The 23,356-nt window shown below is 47.2% G+C and overlaps 1 protein-coding gene and 1 non-coding gene across 3 annotated transcripts; one reads left to right on the plus strand and one right to left on the minus strand.

The window, feature by feature from the left end:
* Positions 1 to 235: 235 nt before the first annotated feature.
* Positions 236 to 23,133, minus strand: LOC146196089 (nicotinate-nucleotide pyrophosphorylase [carboxylating]-like). Of its 2 annotated transcripts, none has more exons than XM_084598091.1 (5): positions 22,960 to 23,133; positions 6,585 to 6,900; positions 5,846 to 6,127; positions 4,115 to 4,246; positions 236 to 738 (listed from the first exon to the last, which is right to left on the minus strand). In XM_084598091.1, the coding sequence occupies exons 2-5, from the start codon at positions 6,837 to 6,839 to the stop codon at positions 538 to 540; spliced, it is 870 nt and encodes a 289-aa protein (XP_084454217.1). In that variant the 5' UTR covers positions 6,840 to 6,900; positions 22,960 to 23,133; the 3' UTR covers positions 236 to 537. The 2 variants fall into 2 exon arrangements, with proteins under 2 accessions (XP_084454217.1, XP_084454216.1); XM_084598090.1 differs by lacking the exon at positions 22,960 to 23,133 and adding an exon at positions 13,437 to 13,683 and having other exon boundaries at positions 241 to 738.
* On the plus strand, positions 10,411 to 10,483 carry TRNAK-CUU (transfer RNA lysine (anticodon CUU)). The gene has a single exon. It is a non-coding gene; the product is annotated as a tRNA-Lys (tRNA).
* Positions 23,134 to 23,356: the final 223 nt, after the last annotated feature.

Consider the following 23,356-nt stretch of genomic DNA (forward strand, 5'->3'; position numbering starts at 1 on the left):
TGCAACATTTCAATTCTGCAGGTGGTCTCCACGGCTGTTTTCTGTTGTGTTCACATAGTGCCCATAGGTGGAATAACAGAAGCATCTGGCCTTTGCAAAATCCAGTATATCTATCATTTTAGGGCAGTTATGCGGTCAACATAACAGCTGTAATGTGCGCTTTTCCGTTGTGAGTTTTAATCATCGGGTTTAAAAAAGACACACTGTTAAAACTGACTCATCACTTAGCAGGTGAAGTAGGATCCATATGACTACTGACTTGCTGTAAGATTGTCTATGCATGGGTCTGCTGCTTAAACTACTTTGCCTTATGTACAGCTTTAAATGTGTATTGTGCCGCGAAATCATTTCAACAATGTTACAATTGTGCATATGAATTGTCGGGTACAATTCTTTTATTTGTATGATGAGAAAAGCTGGTTACATCACCTTTACCTGTATAGTGACCCAAGAGGATATTTATAGCAATGAACCGAAAGAATTTTGATTATTCGCTTGTAGAAGAACCTGCGTGACAATGCCACTTCTGCCGTGAGCTCAGCATTCAGGCTTCTTGGGCGGCTGCACCTTGAGTGAGAAGTCTACGGTTGGATAGCCCTGGATGAGCAAGCTCGAGGATATGATGTCAATGCCAGGCACGGCGTACTGGGTCACATTCTCGGGCGTGATGCCACCCGAGGCTTCGACCAGCACGCCTGGAAACTCGGTCTTCAGCTTCTGCGCGGCCGGAGACAGGTCCTGCAAAAGATCTATTGCATGAGACAACGCTCTTGCGGGGGGGGGGGGGGGGGGGGGGCAGAGTGTTGTGACCTCGGACTTCACTTTTAGCTAACGTATCCACTGAGCATATCCAAATAGCCGACATCAAATCGCAAGACCCCAGGAAGCCTGTCCTGCATGTCGTCAACCATCGACGTCATCTGTTTGGATCATATCGGTGGTGCACGGCGATGAAAACTTATTCAGTCTTAAGCCCTGGATGAGCAAATTCAAGGATATGATGTCGATGCCAGGCACCGCGTACTGGGTCACATTCTCGGGCGTGATGCCACCCGAGGCCTCGTCCAGCACGTCCGGAATTACATGGCAGTCTCGAAATGTTCATTGGCCGGGCTGAGGCCTCAGCGCCAATACATTGCGTCCAGGCAGGTAGTCTAAATCTCTAAATATGAGGTACAGTCGTGAACAAAAGTGGTATATAACAGTCAGCCGGGGATGGAGCTCAGGAAAACTCCATCGAAATGCCATCTAGCAACAGCTACAGGGACAGCGTAAGCGACACATGCATTAGGATAAAATGGGGCCCGCCACAATTGTCTCGATTCCTGATAGCTGTCGCTAGATGACGTTAGAATGCAGTTTTCCCGGGCTCACCCACCGGCTGAGTGTTGTATACCATATTTCTCAAGACCGTACATGACCAAGTAAAGGGAAATGGTAAGTTTCTGTAAAATGTGTGAAAACGTAAACCGCCGTGACGGAGTTTTCCTAACAGTGTTCACATTGGAGTAGAAGCGCTTAACGCCATTGAAATTTGGTTGCGTCGGTTTTGTTCAATGGCAATTACCAAACACTCGAATTTTCATATGCGCACGCTTTGGATTCCAAGAAATCGTGCAAGCGACCAATGCCTCGCTCTGAGGAGTTGACATTTTGTGACTGTTAAGGCTATTATTTTCTGTTGTCGACGTACGTCTTCTTGTGAGCGTCTTCAGTACGAGCTACAGAGCACTAACGACAGCATAAATTGAAATACCAACACAAACATGTGGTAAACGCGTCAGGTAACAAAAGTTCCCGTTCTAAAAGGCACTGCTGTGCCTTCCGTTTTGACTTCCAATGTTGTGACTCATACTTTCATGCAGAGTTTTGATATAAAGTTTGTAGAAATGAAGGTTGTGATCTAGAAGTTTCCTGGCTCAAGATACTGGTTCCAGGACATATCAGCAAGACCGGAGAAGACATACTGTTTCTCTTTATATTGTGACGCGTCTTTCCATCAGCTAAAGTTTCTGCTTACGTCACATCCCATACTACGGCACTTCAACCCCTCCGCTCCGACGGAAGTCCACACTGATGCAAGTGGGATTGGTGTTGGTGCTGTGCTTGTGCAACGGTCGGCAACCGGCGAGCATGTAATTGCGTATGCAAGCCGTTCCTTCAGCAAACCTGAGCGTAACTACACTGTTACGGAGCTAGCGTGCCTCGCTGTAGTTTTCGCTGTTCAACGGTTTCGGTGCTACCTATATGGACACCATTTCACGGTTGTGACGGACCATCATGCTCTGTGTTGGCTCGTCAACCTTCGTGATCCATCTGGTCGTCTGGCACGTTGGGTCCTTTGTCTGCAGGAGTACGACTTCACTGTTTCGTACAAGAGTGACCGCAAACATGCCGATGCAGACTGCCTTTGCTCTGCTGACTTTGATCACATCTCTGTTCCCGAGTTTCCTGGCGCCTCGGCTCTGCGGACTGCGCAGGAGACCGACATAAGCCTCGAGCCACTGCTTGTTGCGGCGTGGGAATCTACAGCTCCCAGCTCATTCTATCTTCGTGATGGCCCTCTGTACAAAAAGGCTTACTCCAGCACCGGCACGAATTTTCTACTTGTAGTTCCCAAGAGTTACCGCTCGTGCATCCTGCGTGCCATGCACGACGACCCCACTTCTTGTCACCTGGGCTCTTCACGAACCCTCCACTATGCCCGCGACAGGTTTTATTGGCCGAAGATGCGCCAAACGACTGAGAGATATGTGGCGAGCTGCACTGAGTGTCAACGGTGCAAAACGTCCTACGTCCACGCCACAAAGTCTGCTGCATCCTGTGACCACCACATGGTGCATTTGAGAAAGTTGGAATCGACCTCATGAGTCAATTACTGAAATCTTCCGATGGAAATCGCTGGATCGTGGTTTGTGTCGACTACTTCACCCGCTACTGCGAAAAGGCCGCTCTTCCTTCAGCCACCGCTCACCACGTGTACATGTTCTTGCTCCGTTCCATCATCCTGGGCCATGGACCTCCGCGAGTGATCATCAGTGATCGAGGTCGGCAGTTTACGGCAGATGTTGTGGAAGAGCCTCTCCGTTTGTGCTCGTCCCATTTTCGACACTCCACACCATACCACCCTCAATCCAACGGTTTGACGGAGCGCACCAACCGCACGCTCGTCAACATGTTCTCTATGTACATTGCACCAGACCACAAGAACTGGGATACAATACTGCCATTTATAATGTTTACCTTCCACACTGCAACACATGAGACTGCCGGCTACAGCCCATTTTTTCTTCTCTATGCCCGTGATCCTCGGTATTCCCTCGACGCCATTCTTCCCTATTCCGTCCATGACGAACCTTGCATCGCCGAAACGTTGTCGGGCCGAAGAAGCTCGCCGTCTAGCCCGTTTGCGGATTCTGGCTTCGCAAGAGCGTTCCAAAGCTCGCTACGACAGACGGCATCGCCATGCGTCTTACGCACCTGGTGACTTATAGTGTGGCTTTGATGATCTCTCCGGAAACGTAGTTTTGCCCAGAAAATGTTGGCGCATTACGCTGGCCCCTACGTTGTCCTCGACCGTTTCAGTGACCTGAATTACGAAATCGCACGCATGATCGCAACTGGTCGCCGCTCAGCTACAACGAAACTCGCTCATGTCGCCCGGATGAAACCGTGCCGATCACGTGGGAACGACTAACTTCCTCGCCCAGGGGGGCTTCGGCTGTCCCGGGGGGGAATGTGACAATCCTAAAGAGGAAAAACATAGAAAAGGACGTTGAGAAAGACGAGGAGACTCTCGTGCCCGTGCCGGACTCGCAGCTGTTGACCAGATGAGTTCTCTGCCTCCTCGACCTGTGCAGCGCTCCGACGTAAAACTCCGTCGTAACAATATTACTTGTTGCCGACGTGCGCGGCAGCGATTAGTGGCACTATAGAAAGACACCGGAACAATAATGAGATGCCAAGTACTAGGAAAGGAGTTACTAAGACGTAAAAGGATTGCTCATCACAGATCTCTTGGGCAGTCGATGCGTATATTAACGTGTCTGTTGTCTGCTGCCACTGCTGGTGCTAACAGCAATCGTATACACCCTTATTTGCTCCGAATACTCGCCTTTGCTTCAAAGTTATCCAGCATGATGATGTCTCCTCCGGCTCGCGCGGCCTGCTGAGCTTCTTCAACCGATCGGCACTCGACCTCCACTTTGCGGGTGAAGCCGCCCATCTTCTTGGCGATGCGGACGGCCTGCGACGCACACACCGCATGTTTTAATCACCCTCCGCTTCTGGGTGCGGTAAAATAGCTTCAAAGATAGAACACATATTAAAGCAACATTCTTTAAATGAACGCCAAGCTCGGTGCTATCAAGATATATCTTTAACATGCTTAATAATTGGGCTTGCGCTCCATCCAAACCAATAAAATATACAGGACTGCTGTTTAAGAACGGAAATGGTGAAACCCACTTTACACGACTATTTTCGCTAAACTGTATTGTCATCCTTACTAATACCATGATTATAAATTAATACACTCATTTTCGTCGCCGCTACCACCATTACCATTACCTCTAACAACTGCATTGTCAGCCCGTCGCTACTATCATCCTCACGTTGGACAAGGAGAATTACGATCGGATTTAACGAGCCTGCCGTGGTGCGGTTTGCGCGCTAGGCTGTGATCGGAGAGATAGTGGTTCGATTCCTTGTGGAGACAGCTTTGTGTCAGTTCGTGTGAACATTTTCTGCGAACGTTTAACGCTTCCGCAGCCCATGAGCTAAGAAAGGCTTTCTATTTAAAATTTGATTCTCTGTCTTGCTGAGAGCTCTCCGGCATGGACAAAAACGCTTAGGCGGTGAAGTGATCGAGTCAGTTCGTCCTGAAAGCCGGGTAATGTCAAGACGTTATAAGATTTTGGGTGATTTGAATTCATCGGCAATTTAAAAATGCATTGTGTATGAACATCTTGGGTAATCGGGACGTTGTGGCGGCACCATAGACCTGGCCTACAAGAGGCAGCTGGAAACCTATAGTGTTCAAAGTACGTGCTTCTTCAACCGGCAGGTTGGCGTTACCACGAGCACCGTTATCTCATTGTCAGTATTTTAAAGGTGTAACAACGACTTGGATTCAGAATGAAACAGCATCGGCAGGTTGTCTCGGCAATTTGTACACAGCCATCTATTTTAATCTAAATTCAATCTACGTTGCCTCCATGCTCTTTTAGAGCCCACTATAACTGGCAGGGAAACGCTACTGTTTTCATGAGTACTACGTAAACTTATGGTACAAGCAGGAAACTTCCAAACTTCTATCTCTCGTAACAAGAGGAGGCTCCACTGAGCAAACCACACTGACCAATCTTAAGGCTCGCCAATAAGTATAATAAGTAATGATCGCTCACGCCCCGGAACGGGCGACTGTACAAGCACGAACAAAATTTTGTAACTGCCACCCACTAGCGGCACTCGATCCTTACGGCCGTGGTGAAATAACCAACTTCAGAACGGTTCAAAAGGCCGCACTGAGCCATACATTGCTGACATGACGATTCGGTGTCGGCCTCTTCGTCGAATTGTTCATTATGTATGCGTACATTAAATACATGTCTTGAATTCGGTGAATGTCTGTTCTTACTGGTCGTGGTCAAAAATAACGGTTAGCAGTATATTATGTATATGTCAAGTCTATACCTGGCAAGTGTTTTGGATAATATCATGATGCTGTAGCTCCGCTCAATTGAGTGTGATCTCAACTAGGTTTAGCTATCATCACCCCAAACTGCGGGTCTCAGCAACGCGAGGTACATACTTTGTCAGAAACAAAGAACATCGCGCGGTATACCTTTTCAATGGATCCGACGGAGGTCAGGTGGTTGTCCTTGAGCATGATCATGGAGGCCACGTCGTAACGGTGAGTGTCGGCGCCGCCCACCAGCAAAGCGTACTTCTCCACCAGGCGGAATCCCGGCGTGGTCTTGCGCGTACCGGCCAGCACGCCATCCCAGTGGATGCCGTTGAGCACCTCGCGCATGCGCCTGGCGGCTGACGCCACGCCGCTGGCTCGCGACAGGCAGTTGAGCACCACGCGCTCGGCCAGAAGTACGCGCCGAGCCTGCCCGGTCACCTGCGTTACGGAGCGACCTTAACCACTCGCTTTGCATTAGTACATCCTCAGCTCAGTGTCAAGAGTCAGCTGAGGTGACTAAGCTCATTAAAAACACTACGTTGTAGGCATACAGACGAAGGACTGAGAATTTAGGACCACAGCTTCAGCCTGAAATGCAATGATGTCATGGAGAACGCGGTAATGCTACATAGACACGTTAGCGTGGGTAAAGTGCGCTGCTGCTTGCCGTCAGGGGCGCGAGTGCTGATTACCCGCGAAGCTCCGGATGCGTCTGTATATGACAGACACGGGGTGCCATCTGGTGCCCTCAAGGCGGCTTGCGCATGCGTACTGACTTAGTGTGCTAGCAATAGACGGCAACGATAAACGGTAGTACATGCGCATCATGCGTATCATGCTGAACACGGAATATGCTTCATGTGAAAATCCTATGTGTGTGCCACACGCGCTGTACCTCGGCCACCTTGGCGACGGGGTGCAGCCACTCGCCCTCGTTGCGCAGCCACTTGACGTCGCAGTCGAGCTGCGAGAGGACGGCGTTGGCGAACGGCACTCCGGCCAGCACGCCGGGGCTCTTGCACCACAGGTAGGCGGTGGTGTCGGCCTCACCCACCACGTACAAGCCCACGTCCAGGCTGGGCTGGTCCTCGCGCAGCCAGCTCAGCGCAAGCTCCTGCAGCACGGCCGGGTTCAGCAGAGAAGCAGCCATAACGTGTCTCCTGGACTGTTGCCGCCTCTTGATCACTTAGTTGTATCCTGGTCTGGTATCCCTGCGCAGTTGAGGGATTGGAGGATGGAAGGTTTTCCAGGAGAGCCAGTAAATATGGCGTGGATCGGCTGACGGATAGGAGAGCAGAAAAGCACACACGCCTAGCGCTAGATGCCGTTCGAAATGTTCGAATAATTTTCTATCGTGCCGAGGTAGCTAATGGGTAGTTCTTCGGAAACTGTAACGTTACTATGCATTGCCTGCTATCTAGCTATGTTAGCGCGTTCTAACTGGCCACGAACGAAGCAACTCGGTTGCGCGAATCGGATGAAGAAACAGACCACGGGTCATGTTCACTGACCTGACCGTGGGCGCTGTAGTGCGGAAGAAGGAGCGAGCATGATGTTGCCCCTTTTACGGCACAGCATGCGACGATAAGATTTTGCTGTATAGCGTAGTCAGTGTCCTGTGTTTTGCAAGCGTATTTATTTATACGCATATAATGTTCTCCTGTTAGGAGACGTCGTCGGAGTTGGTAGAAAATAATGCACAGGTGAACAGGGTGCTAGCAAGCAACATAAAAAGCAATGTACTGGCAAACTTTCAATTGAAAAAGTACGTTTAAGGGCATTTCATTCCCCATTAGTCGAAATCAACGATTAATTATCGGTGAGCCCACGTGGAAAGAAATGTGTCTATGCACACCTCTTCACATGCATTTTTTGACGTTCTACAAGTATCAAATTGAAATCTCGCTTATTGAACCAGTGGGCTCAAACGATAATTATTATGAACATTTTGAGATAAATAGCACGAAATGAGAGCATTTCTATATTGTACAGACAACCATCAACAATACCGCTTCGGTTTGATTATAGAAAAACTATCAGCTGTTTTTCTAGCTTAATAAGACTCAGGAAATGCTGTATGAAATAGAAGTAATCGAGCCTGTGTGCTCAAACGATAATTATTCTGAACATTTTGAGATAAATAGCACGAAATGAGAGCATTTCTATATTGTACAGACAACCATCAACAATACCGCTTCGGTTTGATTATAGAAAAACCATCAGTTTTTTTTTTTTAGCTTAATAAGACACAGGACATGCTGTATGAAATAGAAGTAATCGGAAGGACAAGTTCAATTTAAAGCTCCCATGAGCCTATACTCTAGACGCGTTTAATTCTAGTGCTGAGATACCACTTAATAATCTTGGTATGCTTGAGATTAAGCTCTCGCCTGAATATTCGACTGCAGGGTAGTGAGAGCTTGATCGCTTTTTTATGCATTTATAAGTGTGAGATGGGGACAGCCACATATGCTTCCCTTTGAAAATAACTGTTTAAACAAATTATTTCCCATGCTGACATCGAAAAGGACCAGAGAAAAAGCTGCGAAGTGCAACTTGGCGTGCCCTTCGCATCTTAAATTAAAAAAGTCAACTGGCAATATAAACAAAACGGCACGAATCATACAGTGCACAAACGAAAAAGCAAATGCACATGTATATGCAAAGCATATGAATGATACTTTTCAAACAGTTACTGCCACAAATAAAAGAAAGTCTACCATGCATATCGAGCAAGCAGCACAAGGGTCAATTCATACATATATTTTTTTTTCTACTCCATAACACATAGAACCCTTTTTCTGTAAATAAAGTGTTAGAATCTCACTGTACATAAGATATTTTTCTCATTCGGTGCAGTCTTCGTCTGCCACAAGAAAATGCTCATATAGTTGCCCATAATTCCTCCGCTGAAGTCGATTAAGCTTGGCCAAGACCTCTTGATTATATTGGATGTAACACACCAGTTTGACATATATCTGACCACTGCCGACCACACCAGTGATGCGCACGAGCACACACTCACATACACACGCGCGCGAGCAGCGCGCATCATTGTACCTCATCTGCGTTCGACTGCAGCTTTTCCAGTGCTGTACGAAATTTAACCCATCTGTAAAAGGTAAGAATACTGGTCAACCTTGGTTGCTGTCCGATGTAATTTCGAGTGGAAAACATGCCGATTCTACTCTAAGCAAGGTGCGCAGAGGTGGCAGAAAGATATGTCGAGGATTCCGAATGAGATTACAAATGGTGCGTTGCCGCCCTCTCCCGCGCGACGAAAGAAAGCGGACAAAACGTGATGCAGAGAAATACCAGCCCATGAGGTAGGAACGTGCGGGGCGAACTATGTGCAAGCGCGGAAGCACGCCGGCGTATCTCGACGTAGTGCTTTCTGTACCACGTACAAGATGAAAGCTATTAGGCCTAACAAGAGGAGCAGCTAGGCCTAAAGAAGCAGCTGCTTTTGTTAACAAAAGAAAAAAAAATGCACGATGCACAGCGACTTCCCATGCGGCAATTAAAAAATAAGTGATACAAATAAGTACCAGCCCATGTGGGAGGAATGTGCGGGGCAAACTATGTGCAAGCGCGGAAGCACACCGGCGTATCTCGACGGCATTTCTATGTACCACGTACAAGATGAAACGATGAAACCTATTAGGCCTAAGAGCTAGGCCTAAAGAAGAAGCTGCTTTTGTTAGCAAAAGAAAAAAGAAATACATGATGCACAGCGACTTCGGCGTCATGGAAATGCGACCGGCTAGGCGATTCAAAAGGGGTGAGTGAAAGCTGGAAGCAATAGTGCATCTGACTGGTTTACGCTGACACCCGTACTGATCGCCATATATCATAACCGTCTTTTTTTTTTTTTTTTTGGCGAACGGCTGGTTGACCGGCTATAGCTATAGTCCGTATTTAGCTTTGCTAGATCGACGATGAATGAACGTAAATTTCGTGGCCGCCGCCCGCCCGACAGAGTTTCCGGATGGTGGCTCGCTGTCACTTTTCACAGCGAAAATTAAGTTGTGGAGGAATTGAGTTCGGTCCCGCTGCGCACGCAGCTGACCCTGTCGTTATCTGACTCTGCCGCCCACTGAACAGCTGGATATGAAAGAGAACGGATGTCATAGTAGTCTGTAAAGACTGTCGTCACAAAGTAGTAGCAGTCGCGGCACTTTCCTGTTCTACGTTCCGAGCATACCACTCCTCGCACTTTTCCCTTGGGGGGCTTTTAAGTTTTCGAGCATCCAATCTCATTTCGAGGCACTCCCCCCCCCCCTTCTCTCTCTCTCTCTCTCGATATAGCTTCATTCCCTGCCTAGAATCTCCGAAAGGGCGAATTCGGAAGGAAAAGGGAGCCTCGGCTAGAAGCTCACCGCTCCCCGGACTGTCAATGTAGTAAACATCGAGCTCGCAGTTTCGAACAGAGAGAGCGTGAGCTGCATCAGGGATGCAGCTTTTCATTGAAATATTCATGCAGTAGTAACTTGGTCAGTCATTTTTTTTAGTCCGAAAATCATCCCATGCGGGCTGGGGGCTCAGACCAAGACGTGGAAGTTGGAAATATTATTATAGGCATGGCGTCATGAAAATTGAATCGCAGTCGCACACGTAATGTTCTAAGCATGAATTGCGAATAATTACGTATGATATCAATGTTAAAAAGAGCGCTCTGGTAGCTTTTCATTATGAGTAAAATAGAATGCGCGTCGCATGTCGCCCGGCTAGCTCAGTCGGTAGAGCATGAGACTCTTAATCTCAGGGTCGTGGGTTCGAGCCCCACGTTGGGCGCTCAGTTTTTTTTCTTTCTTTTTTTTTTATTTTGCTCTGAAGGTTATTGGGTGACATATATATTACCGCACCAACCAGGTCCGTACTGCAGACATGCCGGGGCTGGCATGTAATCATTGCAATGTTTCTTTTTTTTTCTTACTTCACATGGACACGCATGTCTCATCATCAGACCACATGGATCAGTCACCTTGTCTTGAATGAAATACATTTACTCTGAGCTAATATCAAGCATCCCCATTATCGGTAATATATAAAAAGGGCATCTAATTGTGAGTTATGATATAACATTACTTTCCATGTTTTCTACCCTTTTGGCCACTCAGAGTGCGCGGTCGATACCTAAGGCTACGTTCCTTTTTCCTTTTCTTTTTTTCCTTTTTAAATTTCAGAGCGGAATCATCCGCATAAATGTGGCAGTTGCGTGGTTATAGACGGACAAAACTTTCAATGCTGCTCTTTCCTGGTTAGCATATCGAAGGCGTATATGCTCTCTCGTCCTCTGAATGTTTCGCTTTACCCTGGCTATATATGAAAGCCCCTTTGGCGTGAAAGTGCTGTGCAGCTTTGAAAAAGCAATGCTTGTGCGGATAACAATTGAAGCTACGCCGATTTGGCTTTGTTACAGCTTCCAATGCAGGCTCATCGGCAGACTGTTTCGTATGACGTATTGCGTAGGTTTCTCATTTCACAGGGCACATTTGATGTCGTAATTTAGCACAGAACAACCATGAACATCCTAGAACAGATCGTGAAAGTATGAAATCTCATTACCGAGGCAAAGTATTTTTAAAACACCGCGAAACGTAGGGGTGTGCGAGTTTGGAGGGCGACCCATAATAACACATGTAAACACAACTTACCGCAACATTTTCTCGGTTCAGAAGCGTTGAACCCTTCTAATTTTTTAGTGAACGTCTTGTATCACGCCCCGACATCATGTTGCAGACAAGTACTGGAAGTCTGATGACTTGCGGGACCGCGTTCACAGCACGATAAACTGACCGCGCATGGTTGCAGACAACAATGCACCACCGGCGCCAGATGCTCCGGAGCTGGAGGCGGCCGCGGTGGGTATCGCCAGCTGCGCTGTCGTCTGCTGCAATGCGCGAATCTCGTTCGGTCCGTATTGTCTTATGGCGTTTGACAACTGCTTTTTAAGTGTAATTCTGTCTAGGATGTATCACTTGAGCGACAGTATTATCAAGCTAATTTACTCCATGCGGTAGCATATCAGACTGTAATCGAAACTACACGATTCGCTACATGAGCATATTGGGGGTGTCCGGATTCACAGCATAGATTATTTAGGGAATTTTAAAAGTATACCGCCTCCGAAATGACGCAGCATACCTCTTAAAGCGCTGGCCAATGTTTAACGACCGGTCACCACTTCTGATGCTCTGCGAAACGAGAAAAATGTTGCGGTAAGTTCTGTTTACATGTGTTTCTATGGGTCGCCCTCCCAACTCGCACCTCCATACGTTTCACGACATTTTAAAAGTACTTCGCCTCGGTCATGAGATTTCATACTTTCACTATCTTTTATAGGATGTTCACGGTTACTCTGCACCGAATAAGGACATCATAAGTGTCCCGTGAAATTAGAAAAGTGCTTAGAAATATTTCGGTTCCATGTATTCCTATTGGCGCTAACCCTACTTTTCACCCCCAGTCGGCTGCGACGCCGCGAGCGCCCCCTTTGTTTGTAAATACGGTGTTGCATGGTCTATATGCACTGGGAAATCCTTCGGTAAAAGCGTGACCCTCCATTATCGACATCAGTTTAGTTGCGTCTACGCAGGACAAACGTCATTCCCACTGACCTTTTGCCAGCCCATGGCCTGCGCAAACCGCGGTCACGTTACTAAATGAGGAAATTTGATCTCGTCATGTCACCAGCATGAGTTTTCTATCGGCACCCGCTACGTTCTCCTGTCCAAATAATTCACTTCGTTACGGCAGCGGACCAACCCGCTTATTTTTCTGCGCATTACATATATGCAGGTCCTCCGCTCGAAAGCAGCTAGTGTCCCTAACATGAGTTTGTTGTCAATAGTCGGCACTCTTCCGGAATGTCACCGCTTTCCATCGGTTATGCAGTAGCACGTAGTGAAGCATTATTTCGGCCCAGTCGGAGGGCAACTCTATACAAACGCGGCTGTCAAGGGAGTGCTTAGCGCTGTTATTCTACTCGTACGTGTTCCAGTACTGCCGGCGAATTAAGCGCCTCAAAACTCCTGAATATTATTGCAGCGCAGATAACACATGATAAATCTAAATAGAGACACTTAGCGCAGCAGAGATGTATACTATCGCCTACCAATTCACTCTACGCCGACGTATGCGTGGTGGTAGTAGTCGGGTTCAGTGTGCGCAGGATGAGCTAGAGGTGGTCTTCCGGAGGCAGGAGGAGCGGATTCTTTTGCGTGCGTAAAAGGACCCGTTACGTCTACTCTAGTACGTCTCCGTTACGCTAAAAGACTAAATTGCCTACTGTAAAGTTACATAATGAGCACTGTAACTCAGCTACCGAGAGCCATACAGGCATTGAGCCAACCCGGCATATCCACGCGTCTTTAAAATAAAAATGAACTGTGCGCAAGGAGAAATAGCAGAGAGACACAAGTACACGTTCGTAGCCATGGACTCCACGCTCATGTCGTCGCCTGGCCACGTGCATCACTAATCGTGCGCTGGCAATCAGCCGGCGAGTTCGTCAGCGGTCACGCAAGATAGCCGAGCCCCTTCGCCCCTTGCTCAGCGTGAGGGGGTCTGACCCGTCCTTCGTCTCCTTCGCCGCTTTCACCGATTAGATAAGTTGGCCTCGCAGCTCTGTGATGCAGACACGCAGCGATAAAGCTTATATAGGGCCGAGGAACAGAGTTGCAGAGTCACTGCTGCCGTGTCTAGACTGCCCAGACACTCAACGAAGATTTCGGAAACAGCTCACCAGATAGGAAGATAGGATGGATGGGGTGGAGCAGCCCTCGGGTCTCGCTGCTCGATGAGTGAAATAAACGTAAGGAGCTTCGAATACTCGGAAAAATCTTCTGGCGCGTTTTTTGCCTTGAATATAGTTATCGCTGACGTCCTCTCCGTCGGCTTCGGCGTGTGTCGCGGTGTCCAACTGTTGGAACGCTGGCTTGTGGAGTTCGTGCTCCTGCTGCTCTGCAGGCTAACGACTGGAGTGAAGGGACGCGAACTGTGAAGAACAGTGCCTCGCAGCGAAAGGGGGCGTTAATGCGCGGCTTCCGCTGCCGCTTCCGGCGCGGCTCATTGAGAGCTTCCGCTTTTTTTGATCAGACCCGGCCCACACGGCATGACCTCGCGCGACCTTTGTTTCCAGTTTGAGGGCACGTTCTGCTCGCTGAGAAGGCGTGTAGAGGTCATCGAGCTTTTATCGGCCTTTGTTTTCGTGTATATGGTTATCGACCTTTTCCAGGAGGAGAGGCGACGACTTGCACTCGCAATTGACTTTTGTATCTTCAGTGTGAAGGTGATGCAGAATTCAGTGTGAAGGTGAATAACTAAGCATGACACCATCTGCCGCCACATCTAATAGCATTGCGCAACTATATCTGCTTAGTGAAGCACATATGGAAGAGTAGCGCTTGTACATTTCTATTCCGACAGCAAGCCACTTGCGCAGAATCCATACAGCAGAAGCAGTTTTAGTAATGCATGCAGCGAATCCAGTGCATGCTTCAAGACGGTGCCTGTTATAGCCTAACGCAAGGTACCAGAGTCTGGATTTTACGTGGGTCGAAAAGCCACCGCCGTACCCAGGATTTTGTCTGAAGTGTTCGGAACGTGATAGGAGTCGGGCGGAGGCCTATATCCTCCTGAGACCCGGCTATGGGGATTTGTCCAATATATTGGACATTAAGTAATCAGACAGTACTCCTATGCCAAGGCATTCATCCTCATAAAACCCTGCAGTCCAGTATATTGGACACCTGCTAGCGCCATCTATGCAACATAGATGAAAACGCATTGTTCAAATTCCCGCCAAAACTTTTCAAAAGGGCGACAATCAGCGGCGCGGCGTTTGATGGCACCTGTCGGCGAAGTAAGTCCTTTTTCTCGTATTTCTACCTGCTTTCAAAGCATATCTTTGATTTTATATTAAAGGTAATACAACAACGAATGTGCAGAATAAGAAATTTAAACTGTTCAAGCGCTTACTTTTATTCATGCGTCCTTTGATTTCGCGTGTCCACTGTGTTGGACGCTGGGACTCAACCCGGTCATTTTGACCGCGCTTTTGCCACGGCCTTGTTATGAATAGCAGACGAGTATTGTTGCTATTTAGCGGCTTGCGGACAAAATCGCCTCTATTTGTTGTGTAGCAGACCGGCCTCGCATGTCTGATGAGACAGCTGACTCAAGTTTATAATTTTATAATTTATAATGTTAATTAAAAATTAAAATTTATAAATTATACCATCATAAATTATAAATTTAAAAATTTTATAATTTTGTAATATAAAACAATGTTCTTTTGCACCAAATGCCCGCTCTTCTTCTGCATTACAAAGGACAGAAGATGTTTTGAAATTGCCCACAGAAAGTGAAGCAAGCGAAAGTTCTTTTTTTTTTTTTTTTTTTGAGCAGACGAAGGCTCGCTTTTACGTTCTTTTTCACCATTTTACCTTAGAAGTTAATAAAAAAAATTGCACACGGGTTTGAGAGCATTATTTGCGGCATGTAAATACATACGCGTTTGGTGAAAAAAGAACGGGTAGAATCCCAGTGTCCAATATATTGGACATCGCACTGAGCCGATACTATCAGGGCTATTCAAAAAACGTTTAACACTTTTCACCTTCATAACCATACTGACTTATTCTGAAAGTTAAAGAAAAATCTGTGCACCCAATGCATTCCGGGTGTCAGGAGGATATAGTTGAGGCGGTGTCTCTTCCCTTTGTCGTCGTATATTTCACTGCCCACATCTTAACGGCACGCTGTTTTTCCCAAATATGATTTCCCACCTAGCCCGTTCTACCAACCTAGCAAGGCACCCCTTACGGCGCAGTTGGGGTGTCCGTCAAGAACTGTGACAGATACTGCACCTTTACTTTCCTCTGATCCAAATTAAAATTTAAATGTAGCCGCGGGAGCGCAGTGGTCAAGACGCCCGACCACTATACCGGTGTACTCGGGCTCGAACCCTATTACCAGCTTCTGCATTTCGATGGAGTCGAAATGGAGAGCTTTGCGATGTCAGTGCACTTTAAAGATCCCCATGGGGCCCAAATTACTCCGCAGCCCTCTACTATGACACATTTTTCTCTCTTTCCGCTTTCCCTCCTTCCCACCTTCCTCCCTTCCTTCAAGGCGTGGTTCAGGTGTCAACTGTAAAAATGTGACAGATACTTCGCTCCCCCCCCTCTATTCTCCTATAGCGGTTCAGTCATATTCAACGCTGCTGAACCAAATATCTAGCGTTAGCTCAAATCACTGGAGCGTACGAATCAAGGGACCACTCACCGGGTTTAAATAGCGCTGGAACCATAGATTGTCGCATACTTGGCATACTCTCTAAACGGACTGTCTCCAAAGTCTTGTTGGAAGCGGGCGTTGGCTGCTGGGGTTAGACCCAGCTGAACATATAGTTCACAGAGCGGAAGGTCGGTTAAGCATTGTCAGACCGTCAAGAAAACGCAGCCGAAACGCTGGTTCAGCGCGCGACTCCTCCATAGCTGTCTGCGAACCTCAAGAAGATCACAGCCAGGTCCCGACATGAAGGTGTCGAAGACATATTGAAGCGGAGGTCCCAGTAGGCGAGCCACGTAGGTAGCGGTGGCGGTGGAAGGAGAGGGTAGGCAAGTGACTGGAAGGCTGCGTGGCATTGTGTCAGGCAATGCAGCGCGGTGGAGGGATAGGGTAGGCAAGGGATGGAAGGCTGCGTGTTAGGCATTGTTGTACATTTGAGGACATATATGTACCGCTACGGTTACAGTTTGGCAGGCGTGTGAAGAAGAAGCAGCATTCGTGCGAAGTAGAACTAAAGACAAAGAAGCGAGTGAAGCTGGCCCCGGAGCCGGAGCGAGCGGCTCCGGCTGCTCGCGCTGCGCCTTAGGTCAAGGTCGGTCATTCGGCGTGCACAGGACGAAACTCGCTCGACTAGACGAGTCCTGTTTTCGCTTCAAAATTTGACTGGAGCGGATAAAATGAACAAACGATAAAATTGTTTTGCAAGTGAACGAAACGAAAATTAGCAAACCTTTTTCGTAGCAACATTGAAAGAATGATAGTATTTATCTGCCTGGCAGGTGACAAGTAAAAGCTCCCAGATTCTTAATAAGGTCGCGCGATTGCGTCGAGAATTCGATCGGTCAGCCGCGAGCCGGCGAAATCGGCAAGAGTTGGCGTGTAATGCTATAAATATCTGTCCGAAAGTCGTCTGATCGCAGGAGTGATAGGAAGATATCCGTGTTTTTATGAGCGACGTGATAAGGCGCTGGAAACAGTCGGCGCTCTGCTCTTGGTGTGAGAGCACGGGTTTCATAATTTTTCGCCCCAACCTTTGTGTAATGCTGCCAACTATTATTTCCCTCCAAGATTTTAGAAAACTTGCAAGAAATTCTTACTCAAAATCAATGTGAAAATTTTGAAACTCCAGGAAATAAATGTTTCGACCACCACTGACAAGCAGAATAAAGTGGTCGTCTGCTTAGAATCCATGCAGTCCCTACATTCTAGCGCGGGAGGTCGTATATTGCTCGTTATACCGTGGGGAAGGGGGGTGGGGATGTTGTATGAGACAGCATTTGCTTTAAGCAAAGAAGATTTTTAGCTGGCTGTTAAAAAAAAAAAAAAAGCTGCATCAGTTCTTCAGAATGTCGAAAAGGCATGCTATATGTGGATGGTACAGCGCGAAAACCGATGAATGACAAACGGAAGGATACTACACAGACGAGCGCACTCGCATAAAACACACAATACACCTCCGTCACGCGATACAAACGAGCCGAGAGCACTTTCGAAAGCTCTTGCAATTAAGGGGTGCATGCGTAAATTCATCTCAGCATCGTCTTGCGTCCAATGTATGTTTTTTTTTTTTTTTTTTTTTTTTTATTGAGTGCGTTGATTTCCTGGGTTATACATGGTGTTTTTGTCACTTTCTTCCATTGTTTTATGGCGGCTAAGGAGTCTGTATAGATGTTGGCTTCTGTTATGCAATCTATTTTATTTATGACCTCTATAGCATCGCGGATTGCATAAAGTTTTATCACAAGAAGGTCCGGGTATTCTGATACGTATTCAATATGTACTTTTGGTTCACGGTGTGTTGAGCCAGTAGCAGCTCTTCTACCGCCATTTTCTATAATCGATGCGTCCGTATATGCAATACAGGTACCTGGAAGTACATCAACCAGAAATCGAGATGCCAGCTTTTCTTTGCGACGAAGCCGAGTAGCCTTGTTTATCGCAATAGTCGTGAATTCCCACGGAGCAGGGTCATCCATTGTTGGAGGTTGCACTCTCACTTCGTCATACAAGGATGCTATGGGCATAACGTATTTTCGCTTCATATTTCTTGTAGCCTCTCGTTGTTCAATTAATTCTGTCAACGTATTCAGCTGTGCGAATTCTTGGAGAACAGGGATAGAGGTAAGTTTTGGTAAGGCCGTGATTGTACGCATTGCGTTTTTATTTATTGTTTCCAATTCCGCCCACTATCGCCTCGTTAGTCTTTGGAATTGGGCCTGGTATAGTATCCTCGGCTGTAACATGGATTGCACAAGACGTCTTACAATGTCCGCTCGAGCTCCTCTTCCCTTAGACGAAATGCGTTTTATCAAAGTTAAGGAAGTCGCTGCTACTTTTCTCCTTATGGAGCGATTGTGTTCCTTTGTCGGACTTGTGAATTTCTAGGCCAAGAACTCTCAACTCGTCCACCTCTTGCAATGCCTGATTTCCAATCTTTACGGTGACTCTTTGCGTTGCCAACTGTTTTCTTTCATTCTTGTTTGCAACGTGAATGTAGCTGGAGTTTTGAGGTGACAATTTCAGACCTGCATTTTAGACGTACTCATCTATGGCAAAAGCCTCTTGCAGATACAGATTCTGTCTCTCGATTTGTTTATGAGCAGACCAAATCGTGACATCATCTACATAAATCATGAACTGCACTTCTGGTATCAGATAACTTCCGCGCCAATGAAATCAGTGCGATATTAAATAGCAAAGATGCTAACACGGACCCTTGTGGCACACCTCTGTTCGAGGCGTAATTGCCAATTTGTTTTCCATTTGTCTGGATAGAAAACGTCCCGTCCTTAAGCAGAATATGTACTGCTTTTATAACCTGCAAGGGAATGCCTATGTATACATTCCATGATGCTAAGAATTTTGGCATATAACACGTTGTCGTATGCCTTCGCCACGTTGGTAGCACGCTCAGCAGAGAAAGGTTGACCACCTCACACACGAAGTTCCAAACACTAATGCACCCCCCCACCAGGCTCCCCTTTGATGCCCGCTCCGCTTTTCCCATCTTAGCATCCTCTTTAAGGAAAGGTACACGTGCCCTCCTTCCATCTGGTGTTTTCCTCTCCCTCATAACTTAACGAGATTAGAGGAGGTTTCCCTTAGAAGGAGAGCTGGGGCGGGTGGTGGTGGTGAAAACGTTTATTAAAAATAGTTACATGGAGGTTGCTATGGGGTTAGGTTTAATGCCCTTCCCCTCACAAACACTAAGTGGAGTCCCTAATACGGGACTCCAGTGGCTTCCGCTACCGCCATTGCTCGTTTGACCAACGCCTTTTGGGCTTTCAGGTCGGAGCAGGCGAGTAAGGTTGCCTCCCAGTCCTCCCTGGTGGGGTTTGGGTTAGGTACAAAGGCAGGGTTGGAGGGGCATGCCCACACCACGTTGAAGAGGTCCGAGGACATTTCCTCGCAGTGCGGGCACTCCCCGGAGAAGGTACTGTCAAAGTGTTTAAGTGACGCCGGGCACATCATGGTGTTCGTAAGGAGGCGAAGAAACACGGGGTAAGGGCTGGACCGGCCCTTACTCCGTCGGTAGCATGCCGATGGGAATCTCAAGAAGACATCGGACCCACCACATGCCCAAAGTGTTCCACACCAACTGCAGAAGTGGATGTTCGCCACCTGTTGTGGGCTTGTAGAGGGACAATGGCATCAAGGACACAGATTCTGCAGGAAGTGGGACTAACCGCAACAAGGGAAGAGGACTTCTCCAAATTTCTCACCGAAAACGATAAGAGCAGGAGCTTTCGCCGGTTCCTTACGAAAAATAATTTACATGAGTATTTATAATATGTCTTATGGCAAGCTTGCGTAATAAAAAAAAGTAAAATCATCTATCACGCGACGAACTCCTGCCAGAATGACCCTGACCGTCGCCCTCCGCCTCCTCTTCATCTAAAGACAGGATAGCGAATAATCAAGGAGCGAGACCTCTTTATCAACCAGCAAGCAGAAGTCTGTCGTATACACATCACGTTTCTGTTTTTCTGATGAAAAAGACTCCATCACTTCTCTATAGTTGTCTTATCCCGGTGGCGATATAAACGATTATCGGTGACCGAAACGGCGAAAAACTGCTTTGGTAGGTTAGGAAAAAAACAGCGTTTCTGCCCGCAATATGCTCGTATTTCTTGGTCATCTGGTTGCCAGAAGTGCGACTTTTCAACCTCCCAATTAGGCATCACTGCGCTATAGAATCAGTCTTCATAACGATTTCGGGTACTCGACGATAATTAAACATAGGAACTGCGCTGTGGTCTCAGTAAAAATCAGTTCATCAAAATTTCCCCGGCTATGTGGCTTAGACAGTGTAAGCAAAAGTGAAATAATAAAAGCAGGCGAAAGTGAATGCCTAGGCCAACCTCATATCTCGATTGCACAGACTGCGCTCACATCAAACAGAAAAATAGATAATCAAAGCCAACCAAGCGACGGATATATAGTGCATGCGACTTGTTCTGCATGCTACATACGCCCTATCCAACGCTGCGCCATATAATGGGGTGCGTTGTACTGTGTTTTTGTTTTTTTCTTCAGATGTTTTGTCTCTGTGCTGTATTTTATTTGGTCGCTGTGTTGTATACTGACCCTGGGTTGTTTCGTCACTGTGCTGTTTTGGCGCATGCTGTTCTTTACCATGCTGTTCATTCATGGCAGTTTTCAGGTGCTTGCTGCTCCTTTAGGCTCTCGACAATGACTCTGCTAAACAATTTCTCTGGACTGGTATTTTCCGCCGAACAACGCGGTGTAATCTGACGGGTTAACAGCTAGGCGCGAAGTCCATGGTATGAAATGCGCCATCATAACCCTAAGCGAATTTATGTGCCAAGGAAACACAACCCTCTTACTAACGCGACTTAGTTCAAATCGCTTTAAATGGCCCCTGAAATGGCATTTGAGGGAATATTCTAATGCAAAAAATCCATAGAGGTGTTCTTTGCGAGTATTTGAGTCAAATGTAAAAGCTTTGCTTGGGGCTTGTAATTTACAAATATTAAAAAAAATTCTCCTGGAGACCGCTCGCGACCGATTAGGGTGACACATCCCTGTGCGCAAACCTCCCCGATGACGTCAGATGACGTCATGCTGATGCTGGGGGATGTGCCCATCTATCGGAAGCTTGCAAGGAATGCGGCCTGGACTAGGCGTGGTGGGGCACATTTGCGACTCGTTCTAATTTTTTTTCTTGTGCTCTGGCGTGCACCGAGTTGAGGGGGATGAGACCTTCGTCGATATGATCGGTACTAATCAAGCTACAGCAAGCTATAGCTTGATTAGTACCACAACGAAAAGTTATTAAGCTATAGCTTAATAATTTTTCGTTGCGGATTGGACTGGTGGGATACGTACTGCTCGTGAACATTTTTTTTTTTTATTTTAATAAATAGCTTTTCATGGGTAGTTTAGTGACGGTAAATATCTGGCATGCGCCTCATAGCGTTCGCTATTTTCTAAAAGTTTATATTTTAGCGGCGATCGAAGCTATCCACATTCAGTCGTGAACCGAACGGGAAATTGGCTGATCGGTAACTGCACATCGGACCCACAGGTTAACAGTGGTGATGATTTTGTTTGCCATGTCAGGCGTTTCACAAGGAACAAGCAGATGTACTCTTGCCACAGCGCTGTGGAGCGAACTTATTTCTGAGCAGTATAGAATAAGAGGAGGTTTAAAAAGCTTTGTTTTAGGGGCTTTATTTTTTATTGAGCGAAGGAACGAATAATGTTATATTGCAGTGAATATTTTGGATGTCCCCTGCCTCTACACGGCGTCAGATAAAACGAAAGGCCGCAGTTCATAGCATCCATTCAAGCGCTGTATTTGCGACAGGTTCGTTAAATGCGAAGTGCGAACCATGTTCAGGGAAAATTGAAAATTGTTCCTTTTTTTTTTTTTTTTTTTTTTTTTTTAAGGGAATGAAAGGGGTACCATAGCTGTTTCACTTCTCGATGAAAACCCCTGAATGGCGTCGTGGGGAAAGGGGAAAAAGAAAAAAAATGTGGAAAGAAACGCGGGAATCATCTCAAATCTCATGAGCGCATTTTGCGGTTCGTTTTCATCAAAAATGGCCGCCATGCATGGTCAGGATTGTGCGAACGTTCCGTGTCCTCAGGTCTCAGAGCTGAACTCCCCATCCACTGGGTCACGATGACGGGTATTCAGATGTTCCTTCCTATTGGGATAAAGAAGTCGATCGTGTGAGGTGCGGTTGGTTATGCGGACGAGGCGAAACGTCTACCTGTGCTCTTCTGGAGGACGACATGAGTTCGGAGCATCTAGACTGAAACGTATGGCCGGTGGCAGCTGTATCGAAAAGTCATGTGTTTTGGGGAAAGGGGACGTTCCAGATGTGGGAGGCCTTCCTAACTGACTCCGACCCGAGGACACAGCTTATGCTGGTGACGCGAGGGCCAAAGTTGCGGCGGAAGCCAACGGGATCCCGGAATAGTGAAAACCGACCACTGAAGCTCCAAGCACACCCCATGCCCAAACTTTCCCTTTGCGAAATAAATGTTTTTAGTACTACTAATGCAACAAACGTCCATTTCAATTAACGTAACATGTCATTCAGTCCTATCACTGCACAAAAAAATGAAAAAGATATCACAGCACAGCCAGGCGAAACATCCCCCATGGCTTGTTCAGAAGTAGCACCCTCTGCCGTTGCACACTTTAGCGTGACGTTCAGAAAGATTCGACGCTAACGTATAGAAAGGAAAATAAAAAAATAAAAAAATCACCCACATGGTTAAATTCCCTTCTGCCGCATCGAACATTGTTTCAGCGTTGTTTTCTTCCCATCATTTCCCCCCCGTACGGCTGTATCAACAAGAACGTTATGCGGCTCACTGCGCGTAATTTGTGGACCCAAAACAGGGGCTCATTCAACCAACTCCTGTGACCTTTGTACTCCTTGCATATCGGCCTATGTTCACATTAAAATCTTAGTCCAATTATTTGTTTCTCATCTTACCTTCCTTTTGCAAGGACTCTCGCGAAAGGTTGTTGAACGACCCGACGATCGCGTTTTATGCTCTCTTCACGTTCGCCTGTGCTGGCAAAGGACTGCCTGCTCCGCGCTCGGCTCGCAGGATTGCAGCTGACGATGGCTATCGCCTCCCGCCCTCCTCGCCGTCTCCCGCAGTACCACGCGAAAGCATCAGGCGACCTCCGAGTGCGCGTGGCCTGAGGGTCTGTATACCGGCCGATTAGATAAGCAGCAGCTCGCTCTTCTCCTGGCTCCGACGAGTCTCCGTAAAAATGCCCTGGAGCGACGAAATACTTGTGCGAGCAGTCCGGAGGAAGAAGAGACTTTCCTCATCGCGCTCGATAAGGTCGCTCGGCTGTGTGAATTTGGCTCACTCTGTCCA

The sequence above is a fragment of the Amblyomma maculatum genome, chromosome 3, assembly GCF_055883805.1.
Source record: "Amblyomma maculatum isolate TAMU_Amacu chromosome 3, ASM5588380v1, whole genome shotgun sequence".
In the NCBI taxonomy this organism is placed as follows: Eukaryota; Metazoa; Arthropoda; class Arachnida; order Ixodida; family Ixodidae; genus Amblyomma; species Amblyomma maculatum.